The sequence below is a fragment of the Sarcophilus harrisii genome, chromosome 3, assembly GCF_902635505.1.
Source record: "Sarcophilus harrisii chromosome 3, mSarHar1.11, whole genome shotgun sequence".
Taxonomy (NCBI): Eukaryota; Metazoa; Chordata; class Mammalia; order Dasyuromorphia; family Dasyuridae; genus Sarcophilus; species Sarcophilus harrisii.
Window position 1 is genome coordinate 233754571 of NC_045428.1, and position 23561 is coordinate 233778131.

The 23561-nt window shown below is 31.2% G+C and overlaps 1 protein-coding gene across 2 annotated transcripts in view; it reads right to left on the reverse strand.

Moving 5' to 3' along the window:
• GRIK1 (glutamate ionotropic receptor kainate type subunit 1) overlaps positions 1–23561 on the reverse strand; it is a 101267-nt gene that overhangs the window by 25712 nt on the left and 51994 nt on the right. For both annotated transcript variants that reach the window (XM_031959208.1, XM_023498842.2), the window contains 6 exons: positions 18174–18281; positions 17312–17425; positions 15527–15730; positions 14738–14961; positions 8374–8492; positions 4549–4766 (listed from right to left, as the gene is read on the reverse strand). In XM_031959208.1, the coding sequence (XP_031815068.1) occupies positions 4549–4766; positions 8374–8492; positions 14738–14961; positions 15527–15730; positions 17312–17425; positions 18174–18281 (987 nt within the window). The remainder of the gene's footprint in view (positions 1–4548; positions 4767–8373; positions 8493–14737; positions 14962–15526; positions 15731–17311; positions 17426–18173; positions 18282–23561) is intronic.

Consider the following 23561-nt stretch of genomic DNA (forward strand, 5'->3'; position numbering starts at 1 on the left):
TTTTAAATTCTCTAAACTAAGTGATTTAGAGGATTTTTTCATCACTTTAGGTAGCTTTGGTTTTTGTCATCTGAAAATCTGAATATTCTTAGACCATTTATTATTTGGGGAATTAAAATTAAATTCTTATAAATTTGATTCAGCTCTCTATATATTTGAGAAATGAGGCCTTTATCAGAGACCCTTGCTGTAAAGATTGTTTCCCCTCTCTCTGATTTCTTTCTAATTTTGATTTTTTTTGTGCAAAACCTTTTTAATGTAATAATCAAAATGATCCAGTTTGCATTTTGTAACTCTTTCTAACTCTTGTTTAATCTCAAATTCTTCCCTTTCTCATAGACCTTACAGATAAACTATTCCTTGTTCTCCTGATTTGCTTAAGGAATCATCCTCTTTGTTCAAATTTTTTACCCATTTGAGTATATATGGTAAGATGTTGGTTTATGCCTAGTTTCTGCCTTATTGTTTTCCAGTTTTTCCAGAATCATTTGTCAAATAGTGAGTTCTTATTCCAGAAACTGAAATATTTGAGTTTGTCAAGCACTAAGTTGCTATGATCATTTACTACTATGGATTGTATACCTAAGCTATTCCACTGATCCATCTCTATTTGTTACCCAGTACCAGATTATTTGGATGATTAGTGCTCTGTATTAGAGTTTGAGATCTGATATGACTAGGCCATTTGCTTTGCATTTTTAAGTTAATTCCCTTAATATTCTTGATCTTTTGTTCTTACAGATGAATTTGTTATGTTTTTTTCTAGCTCTACAAAATAATTTGTGGGTAGTTTGATTGATATGGTACTGAATAAGTAAATCAATTTAGGCAGAATTGTCATTCTTATTATATTGGTCAAGCCTACCCATGAGCAATCAATAGTGTTCCAGTTGTTCATATGACTTTATTTGTATAAAAAGTCTTCTGTAACTGTGGTCATATAGCTCCTGGGTTTGTTTTGGTGGATAAACTCCCAAATATTTTATATCACCTCTGGTTATTTTAAGTTGAATTTCTCTTTTTCAATCTCTTACTGGTGGACTTTGTTGGTAATACATAGAAATGCTGATGATCTATGTGGATTTATTTTATATTCCACTTTCTTTGCTGAATTTATAAATTTAGTTTTAATTAGTTTTTTAGTTGAATCTCTAGGATTCTTCAAGTATACCATTAAGTCATCTGCAGAGAATGATAGTTTTGTTTACTCATTGCCTGTTCTAATTCCTACAATATTTTTTCTTTTCTTATTGCTACAGTTAACATTACTAGTACATTATTAGATAACAGTGGTAATAATGAGTATTTTTGCTTCAGCCCTTATCTTATTGGGGAGGTTGCTAGCTTATCTTCATTATAGATAATGCTTGCTTGTGGTTTTAGGAAACTTATCATTTTAAGGAAAGCCCTACTTGTTCCTAAGTTATCTTTTGCTTTTAATGATTCCATTAAATGGGTGCTGATTTTGCCCAAAATATTTTTCTGCATTTATTGAGATAATCATTATTTCTGTTGGTTTTGTTATTGATTTAGTTGATTATGCAGATAATTTTCCTAACATTGAACCACCCCTGCATTCCTGGTTTCAATCCCATTTGGTCACAGTGTATAATCCTTATATATAATCTCCTTGCTAGCATTCTATTTGAAAAATTTGCATCAATATTCATTAAGAATTAGTCTATAGTTTTTTTCTTTGCTTTAGCTCTTCCTGGTTTAGGTAACAGAACCATATTTGTGTTATAAAAAGAATTTGGTAGGACCCCTTCTCTACCTATTTTTCCAAATAATTTTATGTTATAATTGGAAAATAATTGAAATGAACTTTTCTTTAAATATTTGGTAGAATCCACTTGTAAAATGACCTGGACTTGGGTTTTTTATGGAGTTTATTGATGGCTTATTCCATTTTTTGTCTAAAATGGGTTATTTTAGTGTTACATCCTCTTCTGTTAATCTGGGGAATTTATATTTTCATAAATATACATGAATTTTTCTTAGAATGTCAAATTTATTGGCTTATAATTGGCCAAAAATAGCTCCTACTAATTGCTTTAATTTCCTTTTCATTGGCAATTTTTCATTTTTGATATTGGTAATTTGATTCTTTTTAAAATTTATTATTATTATTATTATTATTTTGCTGAGGCAATTGCTGAGGCAATTAAGTGACATACCCAAAGTCCCAAGCTTTGGGTACTAAGTGTCTGAGGTCAGATTTGAACTCTGGTCCTCCTGACTTGAGGGCTGATGCTCTATCCACTACACCAACTAGCTGCCCCTCTTTTTTATTTTTTAAATCAAATTAACTAATGGTTTGTCTACCTTGTTTTTTTCTTAAAACTAAGACTTAGTTTTACTTATTAGCTTAATAGTTTCTTACTTTCAATTTTATTAATTCTTTTTTTTTAATTTGTCTAATTGCCCATTCAATTCATTGATCTGCTTTTTCTCTATTTTATTGATGTAATAATTTAGACAAATAATATTTCTCCTAAGTACTGTTTTGGCTTTTTCCTCATTGGTGGTATATTTGGCATATTGACTCATTGTTGACATTCTTTTTAATGAAGTTATTGATTATGACTTGTTCATTGATCCACTTATTCTTTAGGATTAGATTTTTAATTTCCAATTAATTTTTAATTTACATTTATATGTATATATGCCCTTTATTCAATGAAAAAGATGCATTTAATATTTTCATTTTTCTGCATTTGATTTTGTGTAGTTGCCCTATACCATTGTGAAAAAGTTATATTCTTTTCTATTCCCATTCAATTTTTTTCCAGAGGTCGGTCATATCTAACATTTCTAAAAATCATATTTACCTCCTTTACTTCTTTCTTGTTAGATGGATCTAGTTCTGAGAAGACAAAGTTGAGTTCCTTTAAATAGTATAGTTTTAGTACCTGTTTCCATCTATATTCGCTTAACCTCTTCTGTAAGAATCTGATGCTATGGTATTTGATGCATATATGTTTATTATTAATATTGTTTCTCTCTGTAGTATCTCAGCATGATGTAGTTTCCTTCTCTCTCTCTTCTAAATAGATCTATTTTTGCTTTTGCTTTTACTGATTATTATCCTTGCTTTTTAAAAAATTTCAGCTGAAGTATAATAGATTCTGCTCTAGCCCCTTTATTTTATTCTGTTTGTCTTTCTGCTTCAAGTTGTAGGATTCTGATTTTTAATCTGCTCTGTCACACACTTTCATTTCATGGAAGAGTTCATGGCATTTACCTTCACATGATTACTAACTATATGTTTCCTTCCATTTTTTTCTCATTTTTTTCTTTTTTTACCTTCTACCTTCTCACCAATGTTTTGTATCTGATCACTATCTCTCCCCCGCCATCTGCCTAATCTTATGTCAGTCCTCCAAACCCTTTTCTTGATCCCCTTTTTCCTATTTCCCTGGAGGGTAAGATAGAATCTATATTTAATTGATTGTATGTTATTTCCTTCTTGAGCCCACTGCCCACTCTTTCATCTTCCCCTCTACTATAATAAATCCTTTGTGCCTCTTCCTGTGAGATTATTTACCCCATCCTACCTCTTCTTTTCTTCTGCTTCCAGTGTAATTTTTTTTTACCCCTTAATTGTTTTAATATCATCCTCACAAATTTACCTTCTACCCACTTCCTCTATGTATATTTGCTTTTAAGTGCAGTAAAAGTGATACAATTCTTAAGAATTGCAAATATTATCCTCCCATACAGGTATATAAACAATTTAGGCCTTTGTTTTTGTTTTTCATTCCCTGCTTGCTTATACTTTGGCCATGGATAGTTTGAAGTGAGGATTGGATTAGTTACTTGCCCACTGCTGTGGAAGGCCCTTGGCCATTGGTTTTTACTGGGGCTCAGGGCCTCCTACTGGCTTGCTGTGACACTGCTAGTTTTGGACTGCATTATCCTTTTGAGTGAGACAGATCTTTTCTGCCAAATGTACAAGTTTTTAAGCTAAAAAAAAAAGTTTTACCTGTCTCTTTGTTGGTTCTGCCATTATAGAATTTGTTTTAAACATATTTCATAGTTTGGAGGTAAATTTGGAAGAGTTCAAGTGATTTCCTGCTTACTCTGCTATCTTGGCTCCTGAAATGCAACTTGTAAATATTTCAGGGAGGATTTGAACCTTTCTTCCTAACTGCAAGTCCAAAATTCTTGAATATTTTAATTTTTATTCCATATAAATCAATTTAATTTACTAAATAGTATACTATATATGACATCATTAGGATAATAGCAGAAAATCTTAGAAAATCAGAATTATTCTTACCTAGGGGCAAATGAGTTCCAACCTATGGCTCACAGCTAAAAACTGATATGGGAAAAAATGATTGAATATCATTCTGGGATCCAAGGGAATAAAAAAAAATTAGAATGAGAGGATTGCTTTATTAATAACATTCAGAATATTCCTTAGTATGTTATTTGTGTATATGCATGCATGCTTAATAGTGTTAATGCATTTTCTTTTTGTATAAATCCTCCTCCCCATTTTTTGGAGGAGAATACATAGAATATATTTTGTTATAGCCTTACCTTAAAGAAGGTCATTGTTGATCCATCTCTCACTGCCCCATATTCGATCTTTGTTTGCTTTGCCAAGTCATCTGCTGAATCTATGGGGGATTCCATTCTCTCTACTGTTAAGAAGGCAGCCAGATTTGCAGTGTAGGATGAAATGATGATTAAGGTGAAAAACCACCAAATTCCTCCTACTATTCTTGTAGAAAGAGCTTTAGGCATTAGCTCGGAGCCTGTTATCATCAAAGTAAGAATATTAGATGAGGTCAAAAGAAAAGTATAAAAATATTCTATACTATCCTTGGGAAATAATGCTTTTATTATGAAGTTTAAATCATTACCTGTATTTTTTTCTACAAACCTGTGTGGATAATATTAAGCAGTCATTTATATTGAATTTCTCTATCTAAAATCCAAAGGTTTTTTAATTCTTTTCTAAGATTGCATTTTCAGTTCAAACCCTATTCTTTTATAATTTCATTAAAATGAATTTTATTGTAGATAGTGTTTTAAGTCTAGATATAAAATAATCTCTTTTAGGATTTTGCATGGAAGTACAATTTTAAAACATTAAATTTCAATTTTTTCAAGGTGGAAAACATCTGAGGGATTTTGTTGAAATTTTACAGACTTTAAAGCCATCACTCAGACTGATCTATCATAATCTTAATGGACCAATTATCAGAGACCAGAAGTGTACAATCTTATACTTTTACTTTTCATAGGTAGGTAGGAATTGATCAGTTTTAATTTAAAATCGCCTTGGATCTTTTCTTAGAACCATTTTTCTATCATTCATTATGTCCAGTGATGACAGCCATGAGAAGTAAAAAAAAATAATAAAGGTTATGTCTACTAGAAATGAACAAGTAGGTTTGACTGAATTTTCCATCGAATTAACTTAATGTTTTAAAGATATATTTGATGACAACTTAAAAGTAAAGGATGAAATAGTCTAATATTTCAGGCAAAAAGATTTATACTTAAATTTCACCCAAAAATATACATTCATAATCAACATGAAAATCAAAGAATGTTCAAGGCTCTTGGTATATTGCTCAGAGCTCAGGGTTAACAGACCTCTCAGACTTTAAATTAGGAAATACATATATTTCATGTTAGCAAGTATGTTTGTTTCAATTCACTTTGGATGAGACAAATAAATTTTATAATAGTAATTCTTATTTAATTGTCTTATTTTAGATCCAAGTATGTAAATTAATCCAAATATAGACAGGATTGTTAGGCACTTACTAGAATAAGATTTTTTTAACTTCATTTTTTAATCTTTTTGGTTTTTGTGATTTTTTTTGGGGGGGAGGGAAACTGAGTGTTTAGATCTTTATTTGGCTGAGATGGGAAATATTTATTTCATGGAATAGTTGTATGACTGATCCATATAATTTATTAGACATGCTGTTATATTATGGTGGTGGGCTTTGGTTTTTATTTTTAGCACTATATATTCATATCCATGTCTATGATTGGTTGATAAATTTTCAGTTTAGTTTGGAACATAAGATAAGGTAAATAAATGGGACAAAGGGTAAATAAGTAGCTATTAAAACATAATAAAATGATTATGAGTAAGATTATATGTTAAAGTAATATTTTTATATTTATAGATGAGACTTTTGGAAGTAGAAAAAATTTAATCAACTTTAATTAAATTGATGTCACTTTTAAACAAGATATTGGGTTTAGAGATCAGGTTATTTAACTTTTGTTATTCCCCATCACACACATTTTCAAATTTTTTTTCTTTACCTGATCTGCTTGTAATAGGCACCAGGTCTTAATGAAGAGACAGCTAATCACAGAACCTAGAAGAGTTCAAGTCCCAACACTGACATGTACTGACTGTGTGACTAAGAAAAAGTTACTAAACTCCTCAGTGCTCCAGTCAAGTTCTTAAGACTGTAATTTGCAAAGGAGGTGGCAACCTTGATTAGGAGGAATTTCCCTGCCTGAGATTTTTCTATATACCAGTAAAGTCAGAGGTCCTTTCCCTATCCCTCTCAGTGATTTGTAAACATCTTAGACATTAACCATGAGCTCAGAACTTTGAATGGGGGAGTATTCTTGGAAGCAACAATTATTAAGTGGAATATTACTAGTAATAATCAAGGTTAAAAACAATAACTGCAGAAGTGTCAAACTTGTTTTCTATGGGCAAACATGACAGCCAATCCTGATCCAGGCTTTGCTCATACAATGTAGAAAAGAGAAAGTCTGATCATTGAATTAATCATCAATCCCCCAAATGGCTTCCAGTTGAGCACAGTAACAAATATCTAATGATAAAGAACAGTAGATACAGATGATTATTACCATTCCTCTTTTATTCACTCTTCATGATAGTTATGACAGATGCACTCAACATAACACATATCCCAAGACTCATATATGGAAATAAGTATTTCTTTAAAATACTTTTAAACTTCTTAAAAGACAAGCAGAGTCTGGCTGGGGCTCACTGTCATGTACCCAAGGTAGTGGTAACTTAGCAGGCACCACATCCCATGGTTTGCTGTGGATGATGATAAACTCCAAACAGATTAAACGTTAAATATAATATACTGTGAGTGACGTACCCAGTATAGTTATAGCCATGTGTACATACTTCTCTGATATTATCAAATCTGTTTCCCTTTGGCATTTGTTAAAATCTCACCTCAGACTTTTTGAAATTAATTACTCCACAGATAAATGTTCTAAAAACAAATTAAATGCACTAAAAATATCATACTTGAAACAACACCCAAATAAACAGTACCTAACTGCATGCAGAACAATTTACATTCTTTATTCAAATATCTGGGTTTTCAACATTTGTGTATTATTTACTGTATGTATTTCTGCATAGGAGTTTTGAGTCTAATGTATCTGCCAGAATGTGCCTTAGAGAGGTTATTATACCAAGATATTTCTTGTGAAGGTCAACTTTTCTGCATGTACCTTTGAGCTTATTATCTAATCTTCTCCAGTAGATTGCCCATTCTATTACCCCTATTACTTTATTACCTTAAAATTTTCTCTACTTTTGGTTCATTGCCTTATGCTTATAAATACACCTATATTTCCCCCATCTCTAAAAAATCCCAACTTTATGTTACTATTACTTTTGGCTATTATCCTATAGTTTTCCAACCCTTTACAGCTAAATTCCTTGGGGAAATTTTTTTTTTAAATACTTGCTTCTTCCGTTTCCTCTCTTTTCATTCTTATAAATTCCCTGCAATTTAACTCTTAATCTTAATTAATCTTAATATTAACTCTTAATTCAAACTAAACTGCTTTCGTAAGTAAGTTCCTTGAGATCAAGGACTGCTTTTTGGCACAGTGTAGTTATAACATAGTAGGCATTTGATAAACACTTGTGTCCCTTTTTCTTAATTCAGATAGTCATAATCAGCTCTTCTATTCCAAGAACTTTCTTCTCTCTATTTCAATTCAACCTCTATACATTTGCCAGGTTGATTTCCATAAAGCATAGTTCTCTCTATGCCCCTTCTCTACTTAATAAACTTCTGGTTTTCTTTTACTTCTAAGATCAAATAATCATTTTATGCTTTTATAGCCTGTCATCTTCCTAATTTTTCTGGTATTTCCACAATTTACCATACCATTCCCTATTGCATTCTAGCTATATTGGCCTACTAACTATTGCTTGCCCATCAAATTTCATCTTCTGTCTCTATATCTTATTTGTATTTATTTGTATTTTTGTGTGAATTTATTTATGGTAAATATTCTAGGCAGAGATGATGGAGTTTACCAACACAGAAGTTACTAAGCAGACTGTGGGATGTGTGCAAAAATAATGGGTAACCATGGTACCTTGCTGCATGAGAGCTCCAACTCCAAACCAGAAACTATTTAGTAAAGTAAAATTGTTTTCCACCACATCTGAATCAGGATTGCATGGATAGGGGTTATACCATTCATAGGGTGTAAACCTGTGGTAGTTAACAGAAATAGTCTGTAAATATTAAAGTTTATACCAACAAATCTACTGAGCAATGCAGAAAATCCAAAGATTAGTGATGAAAATAAAATCAGTAAACATTTCCAAACTATTGTTTTGCCTGGTTCTGCAAATATTTTCATGATTGCCCATTTTAAAGCAGAAACTTGGATTGGACTTTGATTCTTCAGACCCATGCCTACTGATTCATTTCCAAGTTCTCATCCATTTCTCAGACTGCACAGCCTGATGAATTATAGAAGAATCTTCATATGAGAATTGTGGATACAAGGATGTTATAAGAGCCTGCTTAAAAAGAATATATATATAGTTTAGCATTTCTGTAGTTCACTTTAATAGCCAGGAAAGACTGCTGTTGGAAGAAGATTGGATGGTTGGGAGTTGTTTTTGGAGAACAAAAGGGAAAACCATAAATCTGATTATGAAGTCTAAAAAAAGGAAATTTTTGGCTTAGAAATTACTGGGATTAAATTAAATTTGTGTAATATTAACTCTAGGCACCTTAAGTATACTTTCAAATAAAACATACATATTTAGATATTCTTTGAGCTTTCTATGCATGACATTTTAATTTACTTTAATATGGTTGTACTTTTAGCAGTTAAGCATTGTGATATTTATACTAAACTGATTATCAAATCTAATTATGTTGCAAATTTGTAAGCAATTAAGTAATATAATAATAGATTATTGGATCTGAAATTAGGAAAACTTGAGTTCAAAGTCACCTCAATTACTTGTTGTGTGATCCTGTGCAAATCACTGAAACTTTGTCTCATCTAAATATGTAAAGTGAGTATAACAATGGCACTTACCTCATGAAGTTTTGGGAGGATCAAATGAGATAATATACATAAAACATTTTGTAAAAAAGCATTTCTTCTACTAACTAACTGTATGAACTTGGTCAAATAACATAATTTCTCTGGGCCCTAGTTTCTTAATAAAGTGATAAAGTTGGTTATTCATTCCAATGAACAATCAGAGGTTTAAATATATATACCCCTCTATTCCTTACCAAATATCGTCCTATCCATTACTACTTGGATATATTTCTTCTCTTACATTGTTTTTCAGTGATGTCCAAAAAACAAGTGGCAACTACACTGAGAGCAACATTAGCATGTTGAAATTGGATACCTCCTTTTAGAAGATTTTTCCCCCATAGTTTGGTGTGGTATTATATATTGGAATAATATTGAACATTCATAAATAAAATGAAAATATATTGAAGGGTCTCAAGTTTCCAGTCTTTAGCAGCAAAACCCAAAAAAATGAAATGTTGATACCTCCAATAAAATAAGGTGAATAATAAAGTTTAGAGCTTCTGATCATGCTCAAGAATTGGTCAGGTTAGTTGTTTTAATTAGAGACTATTATCTAAATTCTTGGTCCATTTGTAGAAAAATATACTGTGTATCTTTTTTTTTTCCTGAAGCAAGTGGGGTTAAGTGACTTACCCAGGGTCACATAGTTAGGGCATGTTAAATATCTGAGATCAGATTTAAATTCAGGTCCTCCTGAATTCAGGGCTGGCGCTCTATCCGTTGCACCACCGAGCTTCCCCTAATGTGTATCTTTAATAAATGTAAAGAATTTGAAAAAAAAGTTTTCTAGTTTATCCAATAATAATTAATTAAACTTGTCTCAGGTCCCAAGATTTGCATAATAAAATAATTCCTTCAGATCTTTATTTGATGACAGTACATATTTATATTGTTTCAGAAAGGGATTTACAAAATAAAATTTCCTGTAACCAGAAAAATAATCTTTATTTTCCCCTTTCTTCTTCCCTTCCTCCCCACTTCTTGTTATGCATTTAATACTAAAATCCTATCATAACAACTACCATGGTATCCAGATCCATGGACTTTGTCATTAGAACTGCTAATGAACTTTAGGACTCCTGGGTCTTTCCATTTGCCCTGGAACTAAGCCAAACATTTTTAGAGGTATTTTCTCTCTCCCAGAATCTGGGACAGAGTCTCAGTTTCCCTTCCCTAGAACCTCTATATGCTTTTTAAAATGTTGTCTTGCTATATTCAGTGTTTCTAATGATTCCTCATTTTTCAATTATTAATGTCAAGATAGTTAGCTAGAACTCTGACCCAATCCCCTCTGAGCCACAGTTACATTAGAAAAGAATCTTTTCTCCATCTGAGGTGTGTGGCCTATATAATTATGAATTCAGTATGAAAAAAAGTCTCAATGTCCACACAATGATCCCAGAATCAATAATAGCATAAAAAATTCAGTAATAACTAATTTAAGCTCTGGGTTTTGCTACACAAATAAAAAATGCTCTTAATTGGACTTCAAAAATGATTGAAAAAGAGTCTTCTTTCAGAAGACAAACAGAACATTAATAGATATCTAGTTTCTAAACTAAACAGAAATAACTGAAAAGAGATGGAATTTCTTCAGGCTAAAAATTTTGTCAAAGGAACAAAGTACTTTAACTCCATTGGCTATTAAGTAATAACATTTCAGAACTAGGTGGCACAGTGGATAGAGCACCAGCCCTGAAGTCAGGAGGACCTGTGTTCAAATGTGATTTCAGACACTTAATACTTCCTGGCTGTGTGACCCTGGGCAAGTCACTTAACCCCAATTGCCTCAGCTTAAAAAAAAAAAAAAAATGTAATAACATTTCAGAAACCAAAACTAAAATGGATGGAAGTTAGCTAGGAGATATTTTTATGAATAGTAAAAATGATGATAAAGAGAATTGACATAAATTTTAAAGGTTTGATAACATTGATTACATTAATGTTATAGAAAGTTTTTGCTTCTATAAATCTAGTGCCAACCAGAAAGAGCAAAAAAGGCCAGAAGGATTTTACTCAGCAAACTTACTTGTCAGATGAATAAAGTGGGCCAAGAGGTAACACCAGTTATAAAAACTTATTTCTTTAATCTTTGAAGAATCATGTCAGTTATTTGTGAGAAGTATTTTTTCTGATAAAGAAAAGAGCTGTGTAGGGTAAAATTAGTCTGATAAAAGTTTGAAAAGAGTTTTACCTAAGCAAAGTCATTCGAAGTTCATTTAAAGGTGAAACTTGAAGGACAAGTTAAAAAATAAAATAAAAACAAAAATATCTGCAAATATTTTTTAATTAGCTGTTTTCATCATCAATGACAGTAAAGCCCCAACACCTTGGGTCTATTAAGAACTTTAGATGTGGTTATAAGTTTTTTCTTTTTTAAAAGGCACTTAAGAGAATGAAATGGGAAGAAGCATCTGGATTAGACCAAATGTAGTTAGAGGAGCTCTATGCTGGAGGAAAAATAATTGTAAGAGCATGAGATGTTGTCACAAATTATCTAAAAGAGGTAAAAAAAATCAGTATTTATTAAAAACAATAAAGTTCAAATCAACTACCAATTTATATGCCTACTTATGATTTATATAGCATCTTCATTAGATGTTATTAGACTATTACAAATTGAGGTAATTCTCAATATTATAATATTGGGACTCATAATAGGATTTCTAATAGAAATACTATACAATGGATTGCATCTTTCCTATTTTGCAATTGACTCAAAGACATAGAGAATACTTAATTCCTATATACTTACTGTTTGTTGATTATGAATAAGCATTTGTTTTAATACATTAAAAACACTTATATAATGTTGCTTATTTATACATCAAGATTATTCAAGATTCATTGAAAGATATAAAAAAATAAAGCTGATCAATTACTCTTTCATCATAAAATTAGCTAAGGCATAAAGCAGCAAAATGTTTTCTTGCTAAAGGTATTTGATACTATGCACAGAATTGAAATTGCTGTTACTGTTAGCAGAAAGTGATATGATGATTTCAGTAACATCTCCTACCTCTGCCAAATGGCTAAGATTCCTAGGAGAAATCTTTAAGTATTCCAAAAAATTCACCCTATGGGAACTATGGGAAAGACCAATAGGATGAAAAATGTCTGTTACCTAGAGATTAGGACATGAATTTAGAGAAGTTCCTCACAGAAATTGTATAATGTGGAACTGGAAAAGAGTGCAGACAAACAAGGAAAAGCATGGTTTTAAGCTTTTTCTTCTCAAATTGGTCTATGATTATGAGGCAATGCAATATAACAATCTTCAAGGCATCAAAAATAAATATTACACAGAAGTCAATGGAAAGGGACATGATGAGAATGAGGAGGTTGAAACATATAACCACTGGAGAAATTTGAAAAACACCTCATCAAAGATTTCCTTAGGGAAACGTGTGTGATAGGAAAGAGACAATTTATTGGACATGTGAAAAGGCTAAAAAAATCAGTTATACTAATGTTCCTAACATGTTAGAAGAAAATGAATAAATTTTCCTAATAGACAAGTAGAACACTTTGTGGTGAGCTAATTAGAGGTAACAGGCAAAAACTGTCCAGGTTGGACTAGCAAAAATGACTTGCAATCTATATTGTCAAAAAGGAATGATCAAATCAATAAAATAACAAATCTATGTATTTTCAAGAAGCTTTATAAACTATTACATTATGTGATTTGATCCTTATAATGATACTGTGAGGATGGGACTACAGACTTGTAGTACTATTATTTCCATTTTATAGTTAGTAAAACAAAATTTGAATGACTTGCTTATGGTCAGTGATAGAGTCTGTCTTCAAACTAGGAAGAAAATACTGAACTTTAAATTTTAAGAAATAACATTATGACAGTGTCCTGATTTAATGTCTTTGGTCTCCCTTGAATCAAAGAAACAATCCATTTCCTCTAATAGAATGTAATCAATTTCAAGCAGAAATCTTATTCTCTGAAACTAAGAAAATCTTTATCTCATTTCATGGAAAGGTATAAAGCAAATTTGTGTCTTTCAAATAAGAAAATTATCTCTTTGTTTTGACTAGATTAAAAGGGACATAAAAGAAAGAATGATTGGTTTTAGTGAGTTAGTCAATAAACAATTCTTAATTGTTTATTATCTACCAGGAAGAAATTTTCTCCAAGGGTGCACCAACATTAATTATTAAGATTGTTTTTCTTCCACAAATCCTAGGCTGCTATTCCTATCTGATATACTGTTGAATTAATGCTATGACAATGAATATTGGTTATTTTTTTCCAATTTAATTCAACTTTATTCAATAATATTATTGTTTAAAAAGTATAATGCCATACATTTTTTCATTGAAAAACTATTTAAAAAAAAAACTTAAAATAACTCCACAACATATTTACTTTATATGTCTACACACTGTGTGGCTAATTTTAAAGTCCCTTAAGAATTTTCCTGGCAGTGGTCCTTAGCAAAGATCTATCCTCATAGGTATCAAACACAAGTAGATATAGCAGTATTATCAGGGGGAAATATTTATTTTATGTAGAAATTTCATGTTTTCCCACCCCCAAAAATCCATTTAAGAAACTTCACAAAAAGTATTTAGCACATTTCAGTGCTGAAAGGGGGAAAAACAAAAGAATAGCATTTTTAATCTTTTATGTAGTTATCTAATTTTTATAAATCTGAAAAAAATGATATTTTAATGTAGAATCAAATATATTTGGAAAATAAGATCTATTGTAAGCCTAAAAACCCTTTGAAATCCAATGTGTAAAACTGAGACCTTAAACATGAGTAAAATCTGGAAAACAAATAAAAATAAAATTATTCCTTGGTGATGGCATAAAGATTTCATGTCTCCAACTTTGGTAATTAATAATTTATTTGTAATTATCTAAAATCTTAATTTTTTCCCAGAATTTTTATAAACAAATTTAAATCCAATTTGAATAAATTAGATAAATTAAAATTTAAATAAATTTTATTGTTGCTAAGAACTTTATAGATTTCCATTTATACTACTATTTTATATTCTCTTAGGTAATTCTTAGCCAACTTTTCTGAGTTTTGCTATATAAATCTTTCAAAAAAGATTAAGACTTTGATATCCATTCAATTAAGACATTCAAGCACTAAGATAAAACTGCAATAGAATAAAAATTGATTACATGTGCTGATATAAGAGGCTGGTATTAACTGTAATCTTTTTCTAAAGCTAAATGGTATAAGTTAAGAGAAAACAGCTGTTACAGTGACTTAAGGTGGAAAATCTTTCCATATTTGGCCATCTTATGAGATTCTGATGCCATTTTAAAATCCTAAATTGCGTTTAGCTCCAGGACATATCGTTAGTAAACAACTGACATGTAGCAAGTTTAAGTAAGGTTCATTCTTGTTCAACTTACCTTGCAATTACAAAGAGGACACAACTGACTCCAAGGCAGGCTAAGAGAACATACATCCAAATATCAGGAGAGAGAGGATTGAGAAATGAGAAGACACCAGGATTTGTGCCATTGGGTTTTCTATATAAAATGCTAATGCCCAGTGTCATGAAAGGTTTGGAAAAGTCAATGACCTTCTCTCTCACATAGGTAATTGTAAGAGGAGCAACAGCCAGATCAGCTTTCTGGAAAAAGAAATCATAAAAGGGGTTCATTTTTCTCTGACACAGCATCTGAAACATGTGTGATGTTTAAAGTACTCTTTTCACAACTTAGCTCTAATTCCTCTCAATTCCCAAATAGGTAATTTATCATGAGGATTCATTTTTAAAAGAAAGAACCCCAGCAATTTGAACATATATACATACATATATGTTTAAATTAATATACACATAATTATTTGCTGATGATCAGATATCAATATTTCTGAGCAGATATACTTTTTTTTTTCATGTCTAGGACTGACTGCAAGTGACAGATGGGTCCCTTAAAAGAATGTAAAATTCATAGACATGAAATGATCATAAATTCAGTTGTGAAACTTCATTCTGTAGCTTTAAATACATTCTCTCATTCTACTTATGTATTACTTGGATTATTTGAAGAAATAGTCTCCTTATCTCCCCCATTTCTTTCTATTAAATAAATAAAAACATAGCTGAAGTTTACATGGAATTTTAAGGTTTGCAAAAGTGGTATGTGTGTGTGCACATGTAGATGAATGTAAGAGTGATATTTAGTTTTTCTTACATGATCTATAAGTTCTTTGACCATTCCATTCCATTCTCCTTTGTCATTTTGGGCTCCATATTTACCATCAGAAACTAGTTTAACATCATAAATGAAACCCAGAATGCTTGACAACTCTTTAAGCAAATCCAAGCAGTACCCTTCAAATCTATTATTTCCATAAAGAGGCTTGTCAGACTTTTTGAACATCACATAGGGCTCCTCCTATATGAAAGAAAATAAACAAATTATAAATAATATTGATGATGTTTGTATAATGTGTTAATATTTACAAGGCATAATGCCTTCCAGATTTTACTCTCTATATAAGATCTCAGCTTTACACATTGGATTTCAAAGAGTTTTTAGACTTACAATAGATCTAATTCTCCATACATATTTGATTCTACATTAAAACATCGTGTCTTTCAGTTGCCTAAAAATTGGATATCCTTACATAAAGGATTGAAAATACTATTTTTTTGTCATTTTCCCCTTCTTTCAGTGCTGAAAGGTGCTAAACACTTTGTGTGAAGTTTTTTAAATGGATTTTTTGGTGGGGAAACATGAAATTTCTAAAATAAAGGAAGGCATAATTCACTTATTCAAGTTTTATAAACTTAATACATATATAAAAATTACTTAAATTTGAAAATTATCAGCAAGACAGGGAAAGATGATCCAATTGTTGAATATACTCATGTTCATTCAGTCTTCTCAATTAAGGTGAACTGGGTGTCTGTGCATCTGGGTGCAGAGAAGATGGAGGAATTGCTCACTTGCAAGCCTTTTTAGACTAGTAGTGAATGAGAATCTCAGAGCAGAGGAGGGCTAAGGATATATAGATAAATATTAGCAACCAGATTTCAGAAATAAATTTGAATGTTGAAATTTAATTTGCATGATTAAGTCTAGACAATTAGTCAAACAATGAAGCATGCCTAATTTATAGTGATTGCCAATTTCTGAAGTGTAAATACTCACACTAAAAATTTAATCTCAGAAGCTATTTCAAGTTGCCTGCAGCATTCTTTAAATTAAGGCAGAACTAGAGGATTCTAGAGTACCTGATTGAATCTGGATTGGAGTGGATTGGGTTATCCAGAGTCAAACAACTGTAAGTATATATATAAAACAAGTGCATATATGCACCTTCCAATAGAATGATGATTACAAGATGTTAAAGATTAATTTGTCTTTGTTTTGGTTCAAGCACAGTATCTTGAATATAGTAAGCATGTAATATGTGCTTGTGCATTACATGGAAATTATTGCAATCCCAGAGAATCACTGCAACATAAATATTATCAATGAAAACATTCATAAAAAACTGAATATTGAAAGAAGCTCAGTATTCTAGAAATAATCATGAGGAGAGAGTACCCACCAGACATGGGGAGGAGCCTTTGTGAAGGTAACGGGAAGGGATAGAGAATACTTTACATTTGATGATATTTGAAGCTAAATACATCAAGGTATGAGGTTATGTAATTAAATGGGTTACCTATACCTATAATACTGACATTTTTTCAAATAATTTTTACTGAAGAGAAAATTTTAGAAAAGGTTAACTCTTCTCCTTCTTCCTCCCAAATAACTTTGAAATTAGCAAGAATGTGAAAAGGAAATATTTCTGTCTAAAAATGTGCTTATAAAAAAATAGATATCTAATATCCTACAGATATAAGATATATACAGATATAACATCCTACAGATTTTTAAGAGCAAAGTAAAAGGAAAAATTCTGTGGTGTCTAATGGGTAGGTGATAACAGATGAAAATATACTTTTAATAAAGCAGACTTACCAGAATGGTTGTAACTATGAGTGTTCGATTGGCTAGTGAGTCAGTAATATTAGTGGACTTCTCTTTATGGCTGTCACTCATATTAAGACCACTGTTGGAATTCCAAATTCCAATCTACACAGAAAATAGATAATCAGTCAAAGCCAGCTATATATGCTATATGCATAGTATATACATTTCACTCTCGTCCTAGTAAAGGAATGTAAAACAGATATTCCACAGTGAGAGCAACTAAAATAAAAGAAATATGAAATACAGAAAGGAGCCAAAAATCAAAGTAATAGCTCCAGTATAAGGTACTGGGTTTTATTTTTCTAGTTTTTTAAAAATTTCAAGAGAAAACCTTTGAAATAAGAATGTTATTTAACTATTTGTTATAGTTGGCAAATACTCAAGTTAGTGCTAAGAAGCCAAATCTTTGCCTTTTTCAATATCACTTATTAATACTTATAAAATATCACCAAAATAATAATAATGAAACATCAGAAAAGAAATCAATGGAGGAAAAACATTTGAGATAATGTTTAGCCTTTGAAAATCTAGTAAATGCAAAATTAATTTTCTCTGTTAAGTTTCTATTCATCTTTCTTTCCTCCTCTATCTATCCTTGATTTCTAAATATTAGCAAAAAAAGTAAACATCTTAATCTGTTGTATACTATCCTATTTCAAGCTATACTTCTGTTATTTTATGATTCCTCAAAGTCTTATTTAGTTTTTCAGACCAATTATCTTGTCAAGTTTCTATTTAACAAATCTCTGATTTATGAAGACTGAGAGGACAAAAATTACAAAACAAGCCTTAAATGGACTTGCAATTTAACAAAAACCCTTGAGGAAAAACATCATATGAAGTGAATTACCTTTTTTGTCCCTTCCTCCTTGAGACTAATAATGTCCAAATCAAAATCTTTCCTTAAGCCATCTGTTTTATTGAAGGTTATGCGCCCAGTCAAGCCATCCAATTGTGCCTGTGAGTAAACAAATTACAGCATTACTTCTAAACAATTTATAGTTATAAGACCAACAAATACTCTTGAGGATACAATTCTGCTTTATCATGCTGTTACAAATTATTTCATTGATACTGTTCTAGATCAGTAAAACAAAGCAAAACATTTCACCATAACATTAATGTGTATTTTTGTGTACTAGTCTATCATCTTACCAGGAGCTTAATCTTTAATAGTAACTGCTTAACTATGTAGTAGTTGTTTATACATGGAATTGTACATCCCATACACCCTTAGTATACTGATGCTGGTATATGCTCTTCCGGTGTCACAAATATACAACAATATAGTCAGCACAATGGCTCTGCACACTTTCAGCTAGGCAGCCTAATATCTCTTCTTTCAGTCTCCCCAATGCTAAAATAGTTGTACCAATGACTGTTTCATCCTCATTATTTTTGTGGATATCTTTAGAAAGTGTACTACCAAGATAAGTGAACTTAGCCACAGAATTCAAACTTTCTCCATTTGCTGTGACCAATGGTTCCTCTATAGTGTAGTGCTGGTTGGTGAGGAACCTCTGTTTTCTTGGTTTATCTATCAGTCTGAAAGTGGCACAAGTAGCAGAGAATCTCTTGTACCTAGGCTCAGAGGCTGCATTGAGTCTACAATCATTTATGAACAAAAAAACGAAACAACTCTCTCTCTACTTCAGGGCTTGCTTCCATCCATAGCCCTGCTTTGCTCCACTGGGGACTGGGAAATAGCAAGATTATCGTCCATTATCCAGAATCTCTGCGGGCATGGTATCATAAGGCTGGCATACAACACTAATGAACTATTCTGTCATTTTATTGGCATTTCTCCTTCCTACAACTGGGCCACAAATACCACATCAACTTTTCTGAAGCTCTCAGGTAGAAGACCATATTTCAAATAAAAGATTAGCCTATCATGGAGGACTCTAGCAAGACTCTTGCCAGCAATGACTAAGAGAGAGATTCCCTATGACTGTCACAGGACAATCTGTTTCCTTTACCTTTATAGAAATAGACAGTGAAGGCATCCTTGAATTCCTAAGGGATAACTTCCTTTTCTCATAAAATCCAGAAGATTTTAATTAACTTCCCAAATAAGCAAAAGTCCCCCTGCCTTGTAAATCTTAGCTGGAATAGAATCAACACCTCCTGAGAGGAGTTTAATGTTATTCAAAGTGTCTTCTTCAATTAGAAGTTGGTCTAAAGAGGTATTGACTTTAACCTGAGGTAAATGGTCAATGATTTCATCATTGGTTGATGAAACTCTAATGAGAATACTATGGAAGTGTTTAGTCCATCTCTTAAGATTATATCCTTATAATTGATTTCTGTGGCTCAATCAGCTCTAAGTAGTTGAAATGTACCATAGGTTTGGGATTCATAAATAGCTTTCAGGGCATCATAGAGGCATTTTCGATTGGTATGTCAGTGTAAAACTACTTTCATCTGTCTTCTTACTGAGCCAAGAATCCTGTTTCTCTCTAAGCTTCACTTGTATTTTATTTCTGATGGTTGCATACTGCTCTCTAAGAGACAGATGAATTATCCTGCTGCTGTACCTGTAGTTCTCATTTTTTACTTATATCTTCTGAATTGACCCTATCATTTTCATCAAACTAATTTCTGAGGCAATTGAGGTTAAGTGACTTGCTTAATAATATGATCTTGGGTCTTTCTGATGCTGGTGTTCTATCCACCGTACCACCAAGTTACTCCTTTTAAGTTTTTCAAGTTTGCTAGTAAATACAATACCAAATCTCTGAAAGTCTCCCACTCCTTTTCTGCTCTACTGTTGCCAACTGTATCTTGGTTCAGATTTCTCTTCTTCTTTTTTTTCCTGAGGCAATTGGGGTTAAGTGATTTAACCAAGGTCATACAGCTAGGAAGTGTTAAGTGTCTGAGATCAAATTTGAACTCAGGTCCTTCTGACTTCAGGGCTGGTGCTCTGTGCACTGCACCACCTAGTTGACCTCAGATTTCTCTTCAAATTAACAATAAACTGTCCAAACAAGGAGAAATGCATGAAATGCATGAAGAATAAGTCTTCTGCTAATCTTCTTGTCTTGAAGAAGCACTACTTTTGTTGAATCTCAATGTTTAGCTATGTAAAAATTGACCATTAGACATGAATCAAGGTGTCAAGTGTTCAAGAATGCATGTGTACTACTATATCGACCATTTTTAAATTCTAATTCCATTCCTTTTTAAAATGTTCTTTTTATTATAAACTCAACAAACGTAATTATTAATATAAAGATGAGAAAAAGCATTATCTTTGATACTGTTAACTTTTTATACATTATTTTTAAAGTATACATTAGGATGTCTATCAATTGATGAATGGTTGAACAAATTATGGTATATAAATATAATAGAATACTATAATAGAATAGAATAAGAAATGATGGACAGGAAGATTTCAGAAAACCTTGGGAAGACTTTTATTAATTGATGCAAGCTGAAATGAGCAGAACCAGAGAAAACATTGTACATAGTATCAGCAACATTGTGTGATGGCCCACTATGAATGATGAAACTGTTCTCAGCAACAGTGATTCAATTTAAGAACAAAGAATCCACATCCCCATAAAGAACTGGTAGATCAAAAGGAAAAAAATAGTATGAAAAAGAATGAAGTAAGTGAAAAAAGTTGCTTTGATCTGCATTCAGTCTGTTTCTTCTTTCACAACTGTGACTAATATGGAAATATGTTACTATATATATATGTTCAATTGCTTTTCAGTATAATGTATTGGTATAATACATATAATATATAATGAAAAAAGCTTTGTATTAAGAATCAGGAGGTTTGCGTTTTGTTTTTCATTCTGCTACTGTATAATTAATTTTAAAATTAAGAGGTAGCATTAGATAACCTCTAAGGTCTTTCTAGCTCCAAAATTCTATGATCTATGTGAGTTTTATTTTCCTAATTAGCTTGTAACTTCCTTGAAGGATTATGTTAATATTTATATATTCCTGACAGAAGCACTTAATGAAATGTGAATATACAAATGCTCAATAAATATAGGATAAATATTTGTAAAATTATAGATCCAAGACATCTTTAAAACTTAGCTAGTTTTAATCCTCTTTATCCTTAATAAATTTATATTTAATAAATAAATAATAATATATATTACTTATATAAATAAATAAAATATTATATAATATTTAATAAATAAATAAAACTTAATATCTTAATCTTTACATTACATTTACAAAATATAATCCTACGCTATATTACATTAAAATTATAAAAACTGGGAACTATAAAGTGTTAAACATTCACTAGCACACTCTTGCTTCAAACCAATATCTAATGTTCTTTCCATTATGTGTTTGTGAGTTGGGGGATGAGGGAGAAGACAATATTCTGCATTTCAAAAAGTATGCTTTTTGCATTACATTATGTATAGACATGCTTTGTTGTTATTGTTATTGTTGAAATGCAGTATATGTTTTTTTTTTTTTTTTTTTTTTTTTATTTTTATTTAATAGCCTTTAATTTACAGGATATATACATGGGTAACTTTACAGCATTAACAATTGCCAAACCTCTTGTTCCAATTTTTCACCTCTTACCCCCCCCACCCCCTCCCCTAAATGGCAGGATGACCAGTAGATGTTAAATATATTAAAATATAACTTAGATACACAATAAGTATGCAGTATATGTTTTTTAAAAAAATCTTCAAGCAAAATAAAACCATACAATGGTTGTCTTTTTTTTTTTTTTTTAGATCTCAAATCTTCTATAAGTTAATCATTAAAGGGCTTCATCATATTTATATGACTATCTTCCAAAGATCAACCTAACTTGGAGTACCAAACGTTGGCCATCAGCTGATGATTTAAAAAAAAAAAACTCAATATACCTACTAAGACATCGAGGAATTGTCTGCATCAATGTAGAAGGTACCAACATTATTAGAATCAAAGATCCTTGAAGAAAGGTAAGTCTCCATTGATGGATTCTGAACAGTCTATCAAAGTTGATCATCCACAATGTTACTTTTATTATGTACAATGTTCTCCTGGTTCTGTTAACTTCACTTAGCATTAGTTCATGTAAGTCTTTCCAAGTTTTTCTGAAATTTGCTTGCTCATTATTTCTTATAGAACAATAATATTCCATTACATTCATATACCATAATTTCTTCAACCATTTCTAATTAATGGGCATCCCCTGAATTTCCAATTCTTTGCTATTACAAAGAGAGCTATCTGCAATCACTTTAGTAAAGGAGATGGCAATACAATTACTACTGATGTATTTCTCATTAACACATCAACCATTAATATTCAGTTAATCTTAAATGCAAAACAAAAAAAGTCTATACATTTTATATCCTGCAACTTTTCCAAAGTTGTTAATTGTTTCAAGTAGATTTTTTGTTTGATTTTCCAGGATTTCTAAGTATACCATCATATCATCTACAAAGAGTGATGGTTTAATGTCCTCATCGCCTACTCTAATTCCTTTAATTTCTTTTTTCTTTTCCTATTGCAAAAGCCAACATTTCTAGTACAATATTGAATAATAGTGGTAATAATGGGCATGCTTGTTTCATCCCTGATCTGAATGGGAATGTATATAGTTTCTCCCCATATACAAATAATGCTTGCTGATGGTTTTAGGATAAATGTTGCTTATCATTTTAAGCAAAACTCCATTTATTCTTATGCCCCTGGCATTTTTAATAGGAATAGAAATTATCATGATTTCTGTTAATTTTTGTTATTGATATGATTAATTATGCCAATAATTTTCCTTATGTTGAACCAGTCCTGCATTCTTGATATAAATCCCACCAGGTCATATCAACATATCCTGCTGATATGTTATTGTAATCTTTTTACTAATATTTTCTTTAAAATTTTTACATCAATATTCATCAGGGATATTTGTTTTTTTCTTTTGACTCTTCCTGGTTAAGGCATCAGCATCATATTTGTGTCATAGAAGAAATTTGGCAGAACTTTTTCTTTGCCTATTTTTCCAAATAGTTTACATAGAATTGGAATTAATTTTTCTTTAAATGTTTAGCAGAATTCACTTGTAAATCCATCTGGACCTGGAGATTTTTTACTTAGGGAGTTTATTGATAGCTTGTTCAAATTCTTTTTCTAAAATGGGATTATATTTACTCTTCTGTTAATTTGGGCACCTTATATTTTGTGAATATTCATCCATTTCTCAGGACAGCATGAGGCGGGACGGGGTTCATTGCTGAGGCAAGACAAGCAGATACTATGC